This window comes from Oncorhynchus masou, chromosome 32, assembly GCF_036934945.1.
Source record: "Oncorhynchus masou masou isolate Uvic2021 chromosome 32, UVic_Omas_1.1, whole genome shotgun sequence".
Classification (NCBI taxonomy): Eukaryota; Metazoa; Chordata; class Actinopteri; order Salmoniformes; family Salmonidae; genus Oncorhynchus; species Oncorhynchus masou.
The window spans coordinates 11942782-11960402 of record NC_088243.1 but is presented as its reverse complement, the minus strand read 5'-3'; the positions used below and the strand labels follow the sequence as shown (position 1 = coordinate 11960402).

Genomic DNA, 17621 nt, shown 5'->3' with positions numbered 1-17621 from the left:
CATTAAGGAGGGAGGAAAAGGTAGAAAATAGTTTCCTAGGGTTAGAGGCAAAAGTTTGAAATGTAGAGTGATAGAAAGTGGCATGAGCAGTGGATTCAGAGGAAGAGAAGGTAGAGGAATCAGTGAAAGGATGATAGGTCCTCCAGAAGTTTGTTTTCCTCTATATTCGCTCAGCTGCCCGCAACCCTGTTCTGTAAGCTTGCAATGAGTCACTCAGCCACGAAGCAAGAGGGGAGGGCCGAGCCGGCCTGGGAGGACATGGGGTAGTGTGAGTCAAAGGATGCGGAAAGGAAGGAGAGTAGGGTCGAAGAGGCTGACTCAGGAGAGAAACAGGAGAGAAAGAAGGAGAGAAAGAAGATTTAGAATGGAGAGATGATAGGTTAGAAGAGGACAGAGTACTGGGAGAGACGGAGCGAAGATTGCAATGGCACATGGCCATCTGGGTGGGGGCTGAGAGGGTTGGAGGAAAGAGAGACAGAAAAGGAAACAAAAGTAGTGATCCTCGACCTTGACGGTGGTTGCAGTGAGATTAGTAAACGGCCAGCATCTAGTAGAGATGAGGTCAAGCATCTTGCCTTGTGAGTTGGAGGGGATTGGGAAAGGGTGACGTCAAAAGGCAAGGAGGGGAACGAGAGAGTTGCAAATAAATGAATCGAAGGGAGAGGTCGGGAGCTAGAAGTCGCCCAGTAAAAGAGTGGTGAGCCATCATCAGGAAAGGTTTATGAAAGTGTTAAGCTCATTGAGGAAGTCTCCAAGGGCACCTGGTGGGCGATAGATGACAAGCTTGAGTGGACAAGTGACAGTGACCGCATGGAATTCAAATGAGGAGATGGACAGGTGAGAGAGTAGATGGACAGGTGAGAGAGTAGATGGACAGGTGAGAGAGTAGATGGACAGGTGAGAGAGTAGATGGACAGGTGAGAGGGAGAAAAGACCACATCTCCGTATAGGAGAAATGAGTAGCCCTGTGCCACCACCGCGACGACCAGATGCTCTTGGACTATGAGAGAAAACGTAGTCAGGTGAAAGGAGAGCAGCTCTGAAGGGCATCATAGGCTTAGATTATCTCAGTGTTCTTTTTTAAAATTTAATTCCCCCCCCACCACTTTTCTCCCCAATTTTCATGGTATCCAATTGTTAGTAATTACTATCTTGTCTCATCGCTACAACTCCCGTACGGGCTCGGGAGAGACGAAGGTCGAAAGCCATGCGTCCCCCGAAACACAACCCAACCAAGCCGCACTGCTTCTTAACACAGCGTGCCTCCAACCCGGAAGCCAGCCGCACCAATGTGTCGGAGGAAACATCGTGCACCTGGCTACCTTGGTTAGCGCGCACTGTGCCCGGCCCGCCACAGGAGTCGCTGGTGCGTGATGAGACAAGGATATCCCTTCCAACCAAACCCTCCCTAAACCAGATGACGCTAAGCCAATTGTGTGTCGCCCCATTGACCTCCCATTCGCGGCCGGTTGCAACAGAGCCGGCCGCTATCGCTGCGATGCAGTGCCCTAGACCACTGCGCCACCCAGGAGGCATCTCAGCGTGATCAGCAGTTCCAAATGCTGCAAAACATATTTTTGTATAAAATAAAAAATTCACCTGGTCCTGACCCCCGCCTCCTACATCTAGCTGCAGACATCATTGCTACCCCTTAACATGTATTTTTAACCCCACGCTTGATGTTAGGGAAATCCCCAAGTTATGGAAATCTGCTTTTGTGTACTCCCTCTTCTGAAAGGTGTAGATCCTTCGCTACTTGACAACTATCAACCCATATCAAAATTGTTTGTACTGTCAAAGGTACTGGAGTCCTTAGTTAGTAGGCAGGTCTACTTCCAAGAAAACAACATCTTAAATGGATTGCAATCAGGTTTTAGGTCTGGCCAGAGCAATGTTTCAGCAACATTGAAGGTTTTAAATTACGTCCACTGTGCTCTTGATAAGAAGTTACATTGTGTGTCTGTTTTTATTGATTTGTCAAAGGCTTTCGACACCGTGGACCATGCTGTGTTAGTGCAAAGGTTAAAATGTTGTGGAATTACTGGTCATGCTCTAGATTGGTTTATAAATTACCTATCAAATTGTACACAATGTGTAATGGTGGATGGTTGTAAATCTGAATCCATAGAGGTGTGCTAAGGTGTTCCGCAAGGTTCTATTTTGGGCCCGCTGTTGTTCATTTTGTATATCAACAACATTGGGGATCTTATTGAAACAGCGGATGTTAATTTTTATGCAGATGATACTGTTCTTTATCAAGTAGTTTATTTTTAGCTTTTGAAAATGCCCAAAGAGCATTTAACATCATACAACATAATCTGTATGATTTAAAGCTGATTCTAAATTTGGGTAAAACAAAATGCATGTATTTTCAAATGCCAGGCATGTTACAAATCATGTCATTGCTACATTGGCTGGACATACTATAGAGCAAGTTGGTGTACAAACATTTGGGTGTGTGGGTTGATGATAAGCTGAGCTTCACTGTGCATGTAGAGAACTTAAGGAAGCTCAAGCTGAAAATAGGATTTTATTACCGGCATAAGGCTTGTTTTTCTTTTGAGGCCAGGAAGGAGCTGGTACGATGTACATTACTGGCGGTTTTAGATTTTAGTGATGTTATTTATATATATATATATATATATATATACCCTGAGAGCACTTGATTATGTGTATCATGTAGCCCTTAGGTTCATTACAAATCAGAAACGTCTAACAGATCATTGTGATCTCTACCTGGCTGTTGGCTGGTCGTCATTGACCTTGCGTAGCCTTAAACACTATACACTGATTTATAAAGCCATATTGAGTAAAATGCCATTTTATCTCTGTTCTTTTTTAGTCAGGTCAGTAAATAAATATAAATTATGGTCCCATTCTGATTTGCTTCTAACAGTACCAAACATTAGAACAGGACATGGTAGAAATAGTTTAGTTATTTAGCTCCGTGGCCCTGGAATTCTCTCCTGAACATTTTAAAATGTGATGATCTAGTTTCGTTGGTGGAGTTTACACTTGATCGATGAATATATCATAGAAGTGTGTAATTGTTTTTAGGCCAGCTGTTTTTAGTCAAGACATTTGTGTTTTTAATGTACAATGTTTTTGTTGTACTGTATGTGTGTTTATAGTTTTGTTTAATGTTGTGTTAGTGTATGTAGGTTGTTTTGTCTGAAACGTTGTTCCCTCTGCTGCTATTGGACCAGGTCTCTCTTGGAAAAGAGTTGTTATCTCAATGAGAAAAAACCTGTAAAAATAAAGGTCAAATAAAAAGAATGAAAAAAGAGACCTGGAGGGTAAATGAAAAGGGTTGCAGTCAAGGAGTGGGGAGCTCACTGGAGTGAGCTACTCACAAAGCTCCGGTCTCTCGTTATTGTGTGTTTCTAAACAAAAACCACTTGACTGGGAACTACTGGTAAAACTGGTGAAAAATTATGTGACAGGTGAAACGAAGAACGCAATCTTCTTTCTCTCTTAACGTATTGCACAAGATGACTGCAGGTATTTACTTAAAAAGTAGCTACAAATATGAATTAATATTTTATTTTTTTACTTAAAGTAAAATATTTTACTTCTTCATAGTTTCAACGGTATTGAAAAACCATCATAATATTGGTATGTGTCCTAACCTATGGTAATATTGGTATGTTTCTATAGTTTGTTTCCTAACCGGTGGTGATGTTGGCATGTTATCAGGCCCAGACAGGAGGCTCAACCCACTCCTCCCCCAGCCATGGGGCAGTCTGCTCCATGCCCATGCCGATCCGCTCCACCTCAGCTGGGTCCACACCCACCCACACACCCCAGGACTGCCTGGCCGGGTTGGGGGGCGATGTGCTGGAGGCCTTCGCTCAGGGTGAGTCCTGGACCTCCGCCCAACGGGAAAAACAGTGCAAAACTAGTTGAAATGACATCATGATGCCTTTTCAACCAGAAACTGATGTCATTTCAACTAGTCAACTCGCTTTTTCCAACAACATTTTGATCTGTGATTGAGCTGTGACAAATTCGATTAAAGTGCATTCCAAATGCAAAAATAGTAGCCACGAAATGCCATGTACAGTTTGAAGTTGGAAGTTTACATACACCTTAGCCAAATACATTTAAACTGAGTTTTTTACCATTCCTGACATTTAATCCTAGTAAAAAAATCCCTGTGTTAGGTCAGTTAGGATCACCACTTTATTTTAAGAATGTGAAATGTCAGAATAATAGTTGAGAGAATTATTTATTTCAGCTTTTATTTCTTTCATCACATTCCCAGTGGGTCAGAAGTTTGCATACACTCAATTAGTATTTGGTAGCATTGCCTTTAAATTGTTTAACTTGGGTCAAACGTTTCGGGAAGCCTTCCACAAGCTTCCCACAATAAGTTGGGTGAATTTTGTCCCATTCCTTCTGACAGAGCTGGTGTAACTGAGTCAAGTTTGTAGGCCTCCTTGCTCGCACACGCTTTTTCAGTTCTGCCCACAAATTTTCTACAGGATTGAGGTCAGGGCTTTGTGATGGCCACTCCAATGCATTGACTTTGTTGTCCTTAAGCCATTTTGCTACAACTTTGGAAGAATGCTTGGGGTCATTGTCCATTTGGAAGACCCATTTGCGACCAAGCTTTAACTTCCTGATCCACATAATTTTCTATCCTCATTATGTCATCTTTTGTGAAGTGCACCAGTCCCTCCTGCAGCAAAGCACCCCCACAGCATGATGCTGCCAACCCCGTGCTTCACGGTGGGGATGGTGTTCTTTGGCTTGCAAGCATCCCCCTTTTTTCTCCAAACATGACGATGGTCATTATGGCCAAAACAGTTATTTTTTCATCAGACCAGAGGACATTTCTCCAAAAAGTATGATCTTTGTCCCCATGGGCAGTTGCAAACTGTAGTCTGGCTTTTTTATGACGGTTTTGGAGCAGTGGCTTCTTCCTTGCTGAGCTGCCTTTCAGGTTACGTCGATATAGGACTCGTTTTTACTGTGGATATTGATACTTTTGTACCTGTTTCCTCCAGCATGTACACAAGGTCCTTAGCTGTTGTTCTGGGATTGATTTGCACTTTTCGCACCAAGGTACGTTCATCTCCAGGAGACAGAACGCGTCTCCTTCCTGAGAAATATGATGGCTGCATGGTCCCATGGTGTTCATACTTGCGTACTATTGTTTGTACAGATGAACGTGGTACCTTCAGACGTTTGGAAATTGCTCCCAAGGATGAACCAGACTTGTGGAGGTCTACAATTTTTTTTCTGGAGTCTTGGCTGATTTCTTTAGATTTTCCCATGATGTCAAGCAAAGAGGCACCGAGTTTGAAGTTAGGCCTTGAAATTAATCCACAGGTACACCTCCAATTGACCCAAATGATGTATATTAGCCTATCAGAAGCTTCTAAAGCCATGACATCATTTTCTGGAATTTTCCAAGCTGTTTAAAGCCACAGTCAACTTAGTGTATGTAAACTTCTGACCCACTGGAATTGTGATACAGTGAATTATAAGTGAAATAATCTGTCTGTAAACAATTGTTGGGAAAAATACTTGTGTCATGCACAAGGTAGATGCCTGAACCGACTTGCTAAAACTATAGTTTGTTAACAAGAAATTTCTGGAGTGGTTGAAACACAAGTTTTAATGACTCCAACCGAAGTTTATGTGAACTTCTGACTTCAACTGTAAGTCACTGACTATTCATTGACTGTGTCCTCTGTGTTTCAGGTGTACCTAGAAATCTTCGTAATGATCTGTTGGTCGCTGCAGATTCAATCACAAACACCATGTCATCACTTGTCAAAGAACTCCACTCAGGTTAGTTGAGAGGCACATGACTGCTATGTTGCCTGTGATTGGTTGATAACTCTCTGGGACTGAAGTTATATTCTCTTTAATAAAGTAGATGATGCTGCAGAGGATGAGGACAACCGGATGAGGAACGGAGGCCTAAGGGACAGGGCAGAGGATGAGGACAACCAGGTGAGGAATGGAGGCATAAGGGACAGGGCAGAGGATGAGGACAACCAGATGAGGAACGGAGGCCTAAGGGACAGGGCAGAGGAGGAGTACCACCAGGTGAGGAACGGAGGCCTAGGGGACAGGGCAGAGGATGAGGACCACCAGGTGAGGAACGGAGGCCTCAGTGACAGGGCAGAGGATGAGGACAACCAGGTGAGGAACGGAGGCCTAGGGGACAGGGCAGAGGATGAGGACAACCAGGTGAGGAACAGAGGCCTAAGGGACAGGCGTGAGGATGAGGACAACCAGGTGAGGAACAGAGGCCTAAGGGACAGGCGTGAGGATGAGGACAACCAGGTGAGGAACAGAGGCCTAAGGGACAGGCGTGAGGATGAGGACAACCAGGTGAGGAACGGAGGCCTAAGGGACAGGGCAGAGGATGAGGACAACCAGGTGAGGAACGGAGGCCTAGGGGACAGGGCAGAGGATGAGGACAACCAGGTGAGGAACAGAGGCCTAAGGGACAGGCATGAGGAGGCAAACCAGATGAGGAACAGAGGCCTAAGGGACAGGGCAGAGGATGAGGAAAACCAGGTGAGGAATGGAGGCCTCAGGGACAGGGCAGAGGATGAGGACAACTAGGTGAGGAACGGAGGCCTAGGGGACAGGGCAGAGGATGAGGACAACCAGGTGAGGAACAGAGGCCTAAGGGACAGGCGTGAGGATGAGGACAACCAGGTGAGGAACAGAGGCCTAAGGGACAGGCGTGAGGATGAGGACAACCAGGTGAGGAACGGAGGCCTAAGGGACAGGGCAGAGGATGAGGACAACCAGGTGAGGAACAGAGGCCTAAGGGACAGGCATGAGGAGGCAAACCAGATGAGGAACGGAGGCCTAAGGGACAGGGCAGAGGATGAGGAAAACCAGGTGAGGAATGGAGGCCTAAGGGACATGGCAGAGGATGAGGACAACCAGGTGAGGAATGGAGGCCTAGGGGACAGGGCAGAGGATGAGGACAACCAGGTGAGGAATGGAGGCCTAAGGGACAGGGCAGAGGATGAGGACAACCAGGTGAGGAATGGAGGCATAAGGGACAGGGGGGAAGCCTTGGCTCACTATTATCTTATTAACATTGTTGGGTCACCATTGTTGGGTCACTATGAATGATAGTCCCACTAAGCGCAAACCAGATGGGATGGCATATTGCTGCAGGATGCTGTGGTAGCCATGCAGGTTAAGTATGCCTTGAATTCTAAAAAAATCACTGACAGTGTCACCAGCAAAGCACCCCACACCATCACACCTTCTCCTCCATGCTTCACGGTGGGAACCACACATGCAGAGATAATCCGTTCACCTACTCTGCATCTCACAAAGACACAGCGATTGGAACCAAAAATCTCAAATATGGACTCGACAGATTTCCACATGTCTAATGTCCATTTCTTGGCCCAAGCAATTCTCTTATTATTATTGGTGTCCTTTAGTAGTGGTTTATTTGCAGCAATTTGACCATGAAGGCCTGATTTACTCAGTCTCCTCTGTTGATGTTGAGATGTGTCTGTTACTTGAAGTATTGAAGTATTTATTTGGCCTGCACTTTCTGGGGCTGATAACTCTAATGAACTTATCCTCTGCAGCAGAGGTAACTCTGGGTCTTCCTTTCCTGTGCCGTTGCTCATGAGAGCCAGCTTCATCATAGCGCTTGATGGTTGACTGCCCTTGAAGAAACTTTAAAAGTTGTGGAAATGTTCCACATTGACTGACCTTCAGTCTTGAAATAATGATGGACTGTTGTTTCTCTATGCTTATTTTAGCTGTTCTTCTTATAATATGGACTTGGTCTTATACCAAATAGGGCTATCTTCTGTATACCATCCTTACCTTGTCACAACACAACAACTGATTGGCTCAAACCCATTAAGAAGGAAAGAAATTCCATGAATTAACTTTTCTCAAGGCACACCTATTAATTGAAATGCATTCCAGGTGACTACCTCATGAAGCTGGTTGAGAGAATGCCAAGAGAGTGTATCAAGGCAAGGGGTGGTTACTTTGAAGAATCTCAAATGTAAAACATATTTTGATTTAACACTTATTTTGGTTACTACATGATTCCATATGTGTTATTTCATTATTCTACAATGTAGAAAATAGTAAAAATGTAAGGGGAAAACCCTTGAAAGAGTAGGTGTGTCCAAACCTTTGACTGGTACTGAGTATTAGACTTTTATGTTACTGCAAATAACAGAACATTTTTCACTTTGTTTTCAAGACGATGCAGAATGAAAAGAAAAGTATGAATATTCCTATACTTTTAATATTGTTTGTATATCATCGCATAGTCATTAATGAGTCATTCACAGTGTAAATCAACAAATCTCTCAATCACCTATAAACATAATAGAAATCACAGAAACTTTTTCAGTCCCACTTGTTCATCAAAATCCTAAATCCTTAATCTGTGAATATTTATAGTTATGTTGTGCCCCAGTCTAAAACCTCCCCATCTGTCTGTCTCTGTCTTCAGGCACAGTGAGAGATCTAAAGCATCAACAACCTCCCCAAACACCACTCCATTGATCTAGACAGGATGTCAGACTGGAGAAGAAGAATCAGAATGAGAATTTGCCACACCGACCAAACCCTTCTATCAGGAATTAGCACGTAGAGTAATGCATGCTGTTATCAAACAGGATTTCACTGTGTGAACTCTTATTCAACATGTTTGTTACACCTTGCTGTGGGATGTCTGTTGGCAAGTGTATATGTCATTCTGTATAAAAACTTGAAGCTGTAATTATTATGTAATGACTGATTCCCCCCGTCATGACTGCAAGGGTCAAATGTCTAAGGAATGACTTCCTGTGCTTTCACTCAATCTGTCTTGTTAATAACATCACCCTGTGTGCATCATAAATGGCAGGTGCACTACATATGGAATAGGGTGCCATTTTGTGCACTACATAGGGAATAGTGTTCCATTTGGGATGCTACCTCTATCTGCATAAACTGTACATATTATATATGACCTTGGGAACACAGCACTGACCATAACCTGAAAACAACCTATTTTCACCATGACATGTTCCCCGGCCGTCATTGCCTTTGTATGATTACAGATCACTTGCTAGTGTGCTTTCATTAGGGGTTTTGCATGAAGTTGCACTGTCCTGAGTCTGACTGGGTGTACTGTAGGTTGGTAGGTACCATGTTATCCCAGCTCTTTGTGGGTTTATCAGTGCTTCTCAACCTGCGTCCCCGGGCCAGCACTGGTCCTTGAGGTGTTGCTGATTGGTCCCTCAGATAGTGAGTGGACACTGATTTAGTCAGTTCTCAAGTGTTAGTTTTAATCTAAGTGGTCTTCAAAGGAGGAAGGACTATAGCTGGTCCTTGCCGGTCCCTGGTACACAAAAGGTTGGTTACGATGACTGCTGGGATTTGTAGTCATGTATGTTGCCATGCCTTAGAATTCACATTGATTATGTCCCAAATGGCACCCTATTCCCTATATGGTGCACTACTTTTGACCAGTGCCCATAGGGCTCTGGTGAAAAGTAGTGCACTATATAAGGAATATGGTGCCATTTGTGGGACGTAACCATTGAGTCGCATAATGCTGCTACTATGTGCTCACTCTGCCGCGAGACACCCTTTTGCAAAAATATGAGGGTTGTTTGGTCGTAGGGAGCCTATGGGGGCTGTTGTTTATTTTAATCAGGGAAATGTCCCGTTGTTAGAATCGGATTAATTCTTCTCATAGTTAATATTTTACAGACAAAAACAGTGAGAGAAGCTAGTAAATGTATTTTAAAGTGCATTTAAAACTCTACATGGTGTCTCGTCCCTCATCCACTAATCTAGTCACTCAGTAGTGACCGTATTTATTGACCACATAAAGCAAAGAGAGGGAGAGGAACTCAGGGCATTAGTTTGAAATGAATATTATATTGTGATCTTTCGTTACAACATACTCACCTATACACCTGTACATAGGTGACGACAGGAGGCCGACACAGAAAGGTTGTGCACAGATAAGACTAGCTTTGATGGCTTAAAAGAAACGAGGACTGGAACATGTTCATGTGACATGATAGATAGGAGTTTGGGAACTGTAGCGGTAGATGGAATGCAGTGGTGACTCAAATGACACCCTATTCCCGACATAGTGCACTACTTTTGACCAGAGCCATCAGCCCAGTGGGTCAAAAATAGTGCACTATATAGCCAATGGGGCGCAATTTGGGTCACTTATTCAAAATGTGTGGTTAACTAATAGTCAGTAGGCTAGGCCCTAATGGGCTCCAGACCTGCTTGTTTAGGGGTCAGTTGCTGTGTAATCATTAAAGAGTCTGGAGGGAGCAGACAGCAACCCTGCGTCTCAATAATCTGGCCTTTCTACTGCATTTAAAATCATTGGATTGGTCTGAGCATGTGCTAGACTGCTATATTTCTTAAAATTGACATATTATTGGGACACACAGCAAGAAGGGTTCACCAGATGGCAGAAATGACAGATCATTGGGAGACAGGGCAAGAGGGGTTGACCAGACAGCTGGAAGGACAGCTCATTAGGAGACAGGGCAAGAGGGGTTGACCAGACAGCTGGAAGGACAGCTCATTAGGAGACAGGGCAAGAGGGGTTGACCAGACAGCTGGAAGGACAGATCATTAGGAGACAGGGCAAGAGGGGTTGACCAGACAGCTGGAAGGACAGATCATTAGGAGACAGGGCAAGAGGGGTTGACCAGACAGCTGGAAGGACAGATCATTAGGAGACAGGGCAAGAGGGGTTGACCAGACAGCTGGAAGGACAGCTCATTAGGAGACAGGGCAAGAGGGGTTGACCAGACAGCTGGAAGGACAGATCATTAGGAGACAGGGCAAGAGGGGTTGACCAGACAGCTGGAAGGACAGATCATTAGGAGACAGGGCAAGAGGGGTTGACCAGACAGCTGGAAGGACAGCTCATTAGGAGACAGGGCAAGAGGGGTTGACCAGACAGCTGGAAGGACAGATCATTAGGAGACAGGGCAAGAGGGGTTGACCAGACAGCTGGAAGGACAGATCATTAGGAGACAGGGCAAGAGGGGTTGACCAGACAGCTGGAAGGACAGATCATTAGGAGACAGGGCAAGAGGGGTTAACCAGAAAGAAAGTCTGGTTTTGGTTTAGAATATTGAATGATTTAGAGCAGAGAACAGATGTGGGGTGGACAAGAGAAGGAAACTGACTGTTGAATCAGTAGGATATCAGATACAATAAAACACTCTTCTGATCGACGGACATTTCTGTTGTTCAGGGTTTGCATTTATCTCTGAAATAAAGCACTGAAATGAATAACTAGATAATGAATGTTAGGTTTAGCAATGTGACACGATAAAGGGCCAGACGGAGAAGAGTAGGGTTTGGTTCACATGTTATTACATAATAATAACATGTTAACATGTTTACGGTAAATTGAAACACTGGTTAAGCAATGAACTGTACTGAAGTTGTACATGAACATTTAGCATTGAGATAATGTGTAAAGTACAGTCAGCTATCCTTTAAACGAAATACAAGGCCTTATCAACCTACTACACTGTGTCCAGGAATAGAAGAACTATCCGTTGTTCTAAATGTGATGTTTTTATTTGGTTACTTATTTTACGTGATCTTATCATTCTGGGTGTTATTTTAGTTTGCTAGTGGAATTAAATCATTGATAAAGTAGAATAATATTGAAGACATCAAAACTATGAAATGAAAAGTGTTAAACAAATCAGAATAGATTTTAATATTTGAGATTCTTCAAAATAGCCTCCCCTTGCCTTGATGACAGCTTGCACACGCTTGGCATTCTCTCAACCAGCTTCATGACGTAGTCACCTGGAATGCATATCAATTAACAGGTGTGCCTTGTTAAAAGATAATTTGTGGAATTTCTTTCCTTAATGCGTTTGAACCAATCAGTTGTGTTGTGACAAGGTAGGGGTGGTATACAGAAGAGCCCTATTTGGTAAAAGACCAAGTCCATATTATGGCAAGAACAGCTCAAATAAGCAAAGAGAAATGACAGTTCATCATTACTTTAAGACATGAATGTCAGTCAATGTGAAACATTTCAAGAAATGTGAAAGTTTCTTCAAGTACAGTCGCAAAAACCATCGAGCACTATGATGAAACTGGCTCTCATGAGGACCGCCACAGGAATGGAAGACCCAGAGTTACCTCTGCTGCAGAGGATAAGTTCGTTAAAGTTAACTGCACTTCAGATTGTAGCCAAAATAAATGTTTCAAAGAGTTCAAGCAACAGACACATCTCAACATCAACTGTTCAGAGGAGACTGTGAATCAGGCCTTCATGTTCAAATTGCTGCAACAAAGAAACCACTACTAAAGGACAGCAATAATGAGAAGAGCCTTGTTTGGGTCAAGAAACATGAGCAATGGACATTAGACTGGTGGAAATCTGTCCTCTGGTCTGGTAAGTTCAAATTTGAGATTTTTGGTTCCAACCGCAGTGTCTTTGTGAGACGCAGAGTAGGTGAACAGATGATCTCTGCATGTGTGGTTCCCACCATGAAGCATGGAGGAGGTGTGGGGGTGCTTTCCTGGTGACACTGTCTGTGATTTATTTAGAATTCAAGGCACACTTAACCAGCATGGCTACCACAGCATTCTGCAGTGATACGCCATCCCATCTGGTTTGCGCTTAGTGGGACTATCATTTATTTTTCAACAGGACAATGACCCAACACACCTCCAGGCTGTGTAAGGGCTATTCGACCAAGAAGGAGAGTGATGGTGCTGCATCAGATGACATAGCATCCACAAGCTGTCATCAAGGCAAAGGGTGGCTACTTTGAAGAATCTCAAATATATTTTAATTTAACACTTTTTTTGGTTACTACATGATTCTATATGTGTTATTTTATAGATTTGATGACTTCACTATTATTCTACAATGTAGAAAATATTAAAAATGAAGAAAAACCCTTGAATGAGTAGGTGTGTCCAAGCCTTTGACTGGTACTGTATATTGAAGATCTAAGGAAAGTGCTGAGATAAACCCTTTGAAAAGTCAGTCATTGTTTTCCCTCCACTCCGCTCACAGATAGGAATGCAATATTATGATTTGAGTTTGTGCCTACTGCCTAGATGTTCTGTATAAAGTGCTGAATAAAGTCAAAAACCCATTCATGCAGATATAAGAACATCAATCAGCCTTTTAAGTAGGAGTTTTAGTCTCAGTCAGTTACCTTGTGGAAAAATAGGATTTATTTATTGTTGTTCAGGAGGAAAAGTAGAGTACTTTTGCTCAGCCTTTACATTTGTGCCAAAAATGCAGACCTTGTGTGTCATTATACAGATATAACTACATTCCATATGTTGTTGTTGTTGATGTCCATATTTTGCATGATAAAATCCCGGCCATACATTTACTTGATCTTCCTTAAAATGTAGAACCCCCAACAGTTCTAGAACCAGTAACAGTTCTTGAGCTACAAACTGTTCTAGAGCTACAAACTGTTCTAGAGCTACCAACAGTTCTAGAACTACAAATTGTTATTGAACTACCAACAGTTCTAGAGCTACAAATTATTCTAGAGCTACCAACAGTTCTAGAACTACAAACTGTTCTTGAGCTACCAACAGTTCTAGAGCTACAAATTGTTCTAGAGCTACAAACTGTTCTAGAGCTATCAAAAGTTCTACAGCTACAAACTGTTCTAGAGCTACCAACAGTTCTAGAGCCATAAACAGTTATAGTTACAAACTGTTCTAGAGCTACAGTACCACTCGTTCAAGAACTCCCAACCATTCTAGAACTACCAACCATTCTAGAAAGATTTCCTTCTAGCCAACAGAGGCAATAGAAAGGTACATACTTCACATTATGATTGTTTTATTGTTTGCAGAGAGAAAATGGCAAAATGACAAACCATAAGCTTCCCGAAATGTTATTTATCTTTCTATGCGTTATATACTGATATGCTTCTGGTATTCATTTGTTTCTCATGTTAATTTTAAAAACATGGTTTTATGTCACATGACCACTGACTTTTGTAAATACAATGAATCAATTGTGAAATGTATTAAAATATTTAAAAACTTGAAATGCTGTTATGTGATGCCTTTTTTCCAAACAGTATTTAGTCTCTTATCGTTTGAACTTCAGACAGTGTCTTCAGAAAGTTTTCATACCCCTTGACTTATTCGACCTTTGGCGGCAATTTCAGCATTGAGTCGTCTTGGGTATGTCTGTATCAGCTTTGCACATCTGGATTTGGGGATATTCTCCCATTCTTACTTGCATATTTTGTCAAGTTAGAAGGAGCGGTTGTGAAAAGCAATCTTCTTTTTTTTTTAACCTTTTTTAAATTTCCCTTTTACTATACTAAGGAAGTAATTACAATATAGCAATTAGACACAGAGATATCTGATGTGCAAAGGAGCAAGATAAATAAATAAATACAGTATGGGGATGAGGTAGTTGGATGGGCTGTTTACAGATGGGCTATGTACAGATGCAGTAATTTGTGAGCTGCTCTGACAATCTTCAAGTCTTTCCTACGGTTTTCAAGGGGATTCAGGTCTGGGCTTTGGCTGGGCCACTCAAGGATTATCACATTCTTGCTCTGAAGCCATTCCAGCGTTGCTTTGACTGTATGCTTGGGGTCAGTGTCCTGTTGGAATGTAAATCTTTGCCCCCAGTCTAAGGTCATTTGCACTCTGAGGCAGGTTCTCATCAAGGATGTGTGTGTATTTGGCTCCATTCACTGTTTCCTCTATCCTTACCAGTCTCCCCGTCCCTGCTGCTGGAAAGCATCCCCATAGCATGATGCTATGTTAGACGGGTGATGAGCTGTGCCCGGTTTTCTCCAGACATAACACTTTGCAAAGCGTTCAATTTTTGTCTCATCAGACAACATAATCTTTTGCCTTCTGATCACAAAGTCTTTCATGTTACTTTTTGCTAACTCTAGGCGTGCTGTTGTGCATTTTTTGCCAGAGTGGCTTCAGTCTGGCCACTCTCCCATGAAGCCCAGATTGGTGAAGTGCTGTAGAGACTGTTGTCCTTCTGGCAGGTTCTCCCATCTCAGCCAAGGAACTCTGTAGTTCTGTCGGAGTGGTCATTGGGTTCTGGGTCACCTCCCTGACCAAGGTCCTTCTTGCCCTGTGGTTCAGTTTGGTCGGATGGGCAGCTCTAAGCAGAGTCTGGGAAGTTCCATGTTTTTTTCCATCTCCCGAAGATGTGTTGTGCACTGTGCTCTTGGAAACTTTCAACACTAGAAATATTTTTCTACCCTCCCTCAGATATATGCCTCATCACCATTCTATCTCAGAGATCTACAGACGGGTCCTTGGACTTCATTATATAGTTTCTGCTCTGACATGCACTGTCAACTGTAGGACCTGATATAGACAGGTGTGTTTCTTTCTAAAAACATGTCCAAATGGCCACAGGTGGATTCCAATCTAGTTGTAGTGACATCTCAAGGATGATCAAAGGACTACGAAAAAGTAGACACTCAACACTGTAAGTCGTTCTAGATAAGAGTGTCTGCTAAATTAATCAGATGTCAATTAAATAGGATGCACCTGAGCTCAATTTGGAGTGTCATAGTAAAGGGGTGTGAATATTTATGTAGATGAAGTACTGACATGCTTTCTGAAGGCACTGTGTGTACTGTCCTGTTGAATATGGCCTTGAAAGAAATGTGACTGTCATAACTTGACAGTTTAGGGGCACCCGAGTGGTGCAGCGGTCTACGGCACTGCATCTCAGTGCTAGAGTTATCACTACAGACCCTGGTTCGATTCCAGGCTCTATCACAACCGGCCGTGATTCGGAGTCCCACAGCGTGGCGCACAATTTGCCCAGCGTCAGTTAGGGTTTTGCCAGGGTAGGCTGTAAATAAGAATTTGTGTTAAATTTGAAAAAATGATATATATATATATATATATATATATCTAAAATAACCACTCAATTACTTGGAAAAACAACACTGTTTTATATATACAGTGCCTTGCGAAAGTATTCGGCCCCCTTGAACTTTGCGACCTTTTGCCACATTTCAGGCTTCAAACATAAAGATATAAAACTGTATTTTTTTGTGAAGAATCAACAATACGTGGGACACAATCATGAAGTGGAACGACATTTATTGGATATTTCAAACTTTTTTAACAAATCAAAAACTGAAAAATTGGGCTTGCAAAATTATTCAGCCCCTTTACTTTCAGTGCAGCAAACTCTCTCCAGAAGTTCAGTGAGGATCTCTGAATGATCCAATGTTGACCTAAATGACTAATGATGATAAATACAATCCACCTGTGTGTAATCCAGTCTCCGTATAAATGCACCTGCACTGTGATAGTCTCAGAGGTCCGTTAAAAGCGCAGAGAGCATCATGAAGAACAAGGAACACACCAGGCAGGTCCGAGATACTGTTGTGAAGAAGTTTAAAGCCGGATTTGGATACAAAAAGATTTCCCAAGCTTTAAACATCCCAAGGAGCACTGTGCAAGCGATAATATTGAAATGGAAGGAGTATCAGACCACTGCAAATCTACCAAGACCTGGCCGTCCCTCTAAACTTTCAGCTCATACAAGGAGAAGACTGATCAGAGATGCAGCCAAGAGGCCCATGATCACTCTGGATGAACTGCAGAGATCTACAGCTGAAGTGGGAGACTCTCTCCATAGGACAACAATCAGTCGTATATTGCACAAATCTGGCCTTTATGGAAGAGTGGCAAGAAGAAAGCCATTTCTTAAAGATATCCATAAAAAGTCTTGTTTAAAGCTTGCCACAAGCCACCTGGGAGACACACCAAACATGTGGAAGAAGGTGCTCTGGTCAGATGAAACCAAAATTGAACTGTTTGGCGTAAAAGCAACACAGCTCATCACCCTGAACACACCATACCCACTGTCAAACATGGTGGTGGCAGCATCATGGTTTGGGCCTGCTTTTCTTCAGCAGGGACAGGGAAGATGGTTAAAATTGATGGGAAGATGGATGGAGCCAAATACAGGACCATTCTGGAAGAAAACCTGATGGAGTCTGCAAAAGACCTGAGACTGGGACGGAGATTTGTCTTCCAACAAGACAATGATTCAAAACATAAAGCAAAATCTACAACGGAATGGTTCAAAAATAAACATATCCAGGTGTTAGAATGGCCAAGTCAAAGTCCAGACCTGAATCCAATCGAGAATCTGTGGAAAGAACTGAAAACTGCTGTTCACAAATGCTCTCCATCCAACCTCACTGAGCTCGAGCTGTTTTGCAAGGAGGAATGGGAAAACATTTCAGTCTCTCGATGTTCAAAACTGATAGAGACATACCCCAAGCAACTTACAGCTGTAATCACAGCAAAAGGTGGCGCTACAAAGTATTAACTTAAGGGGGCTGAATAATTTTGCACGCCCAATTTTTCAATTTTTGATTTGTTAAAAAAGTTTGAAATATCCAATAAATGTCATTCCACTTCATGATTGTGTCCTACTTGTTGTTGATTCTTCACAAAAAAATACAGTTTTATATCTTTATGTTTGAAGCCTGAAATGTGGCAAAAGGTCGCAAAGTTCAAGGGGGCCGAAAACATTCGCAAGGCACTGTATATATATATATATATATAAACAGTGTTGTTTTTCCAAGTAATTGAGTGGTTATTTTTTCTGG

The 17621-nt window shown here is 42.6% G+C and overlaps 2 protein-coding genes across 10 annotated transcripts in view; both read left to right on the top strand.

Moving 5' to 3' along the window:
* Nucleotides 1–14047, top strand: part of LOC135525587 (dystrobrevin beta-like) — a 72389-nt gene extending 58342 nt beyond the window's left edge. For 6 of the 9 annotated variants that reach the window (XM_064953296.1, XM_064953300.1, XM_064953294.1 and 3 more), the window contains 4 exons: nucleotides 3697–3856; nucleotides 5710–5799; nucleotides 5885–5964; nucleotides 8474–14047. In XM_064953296.1, coding sequence (XP_064809368.1) covers nucleotides 3697–3856; nucleotides 5710–5799; nucleotides 5885–5964; nucleotides 8474–8482 — 339 coding nt within the window. In that variant the 3' untranslated portion in view covers nucleotides 8483–14047. Of the gene's footprint in view, nucleotides 1–3696; nucleotides 3857–5709; nucleotides 5800–5884; nucleotides 5969–8473 lie in introns of those variants that run through there. The other 3 variants (XM_064953302.1, XM_064953295.1, XM_064953303.1) reach the window with 2 other exon arrangements.
* Nucleotides 5975–14047, top strand: LOC135525588 (S-antigen protein-like). The gene is made up of 2 exons (XM_064953306.1): nucleotides 5975–6777; nucleotides 12671–14047. The coding sequence occupies exon 1, from the start codon at nucleotides 6013–6015 to the stop codon at nucleotides 6583–6585; it is 573 nt and encodes a 190-aa protein (XP_064809378.1). The 5' UTR covers nucleotides 5975–6012; the 3' UTR covers nucleotides 6586–6777; nucleotides 12671–14047.
* Nucleotides 14048–17621: the final 3574 nt, after the last annotated feature.

Bases quoted from the DNA above. Each gene is read 5' to 3' on its own strand.
- LOC135525588 (XM_064953306.1), top strand. From the start codon at position 6,013: ATGAGGAACGGAGGCCTAAGGGACAGGGCAGAGGAGGAGTACCACCAG.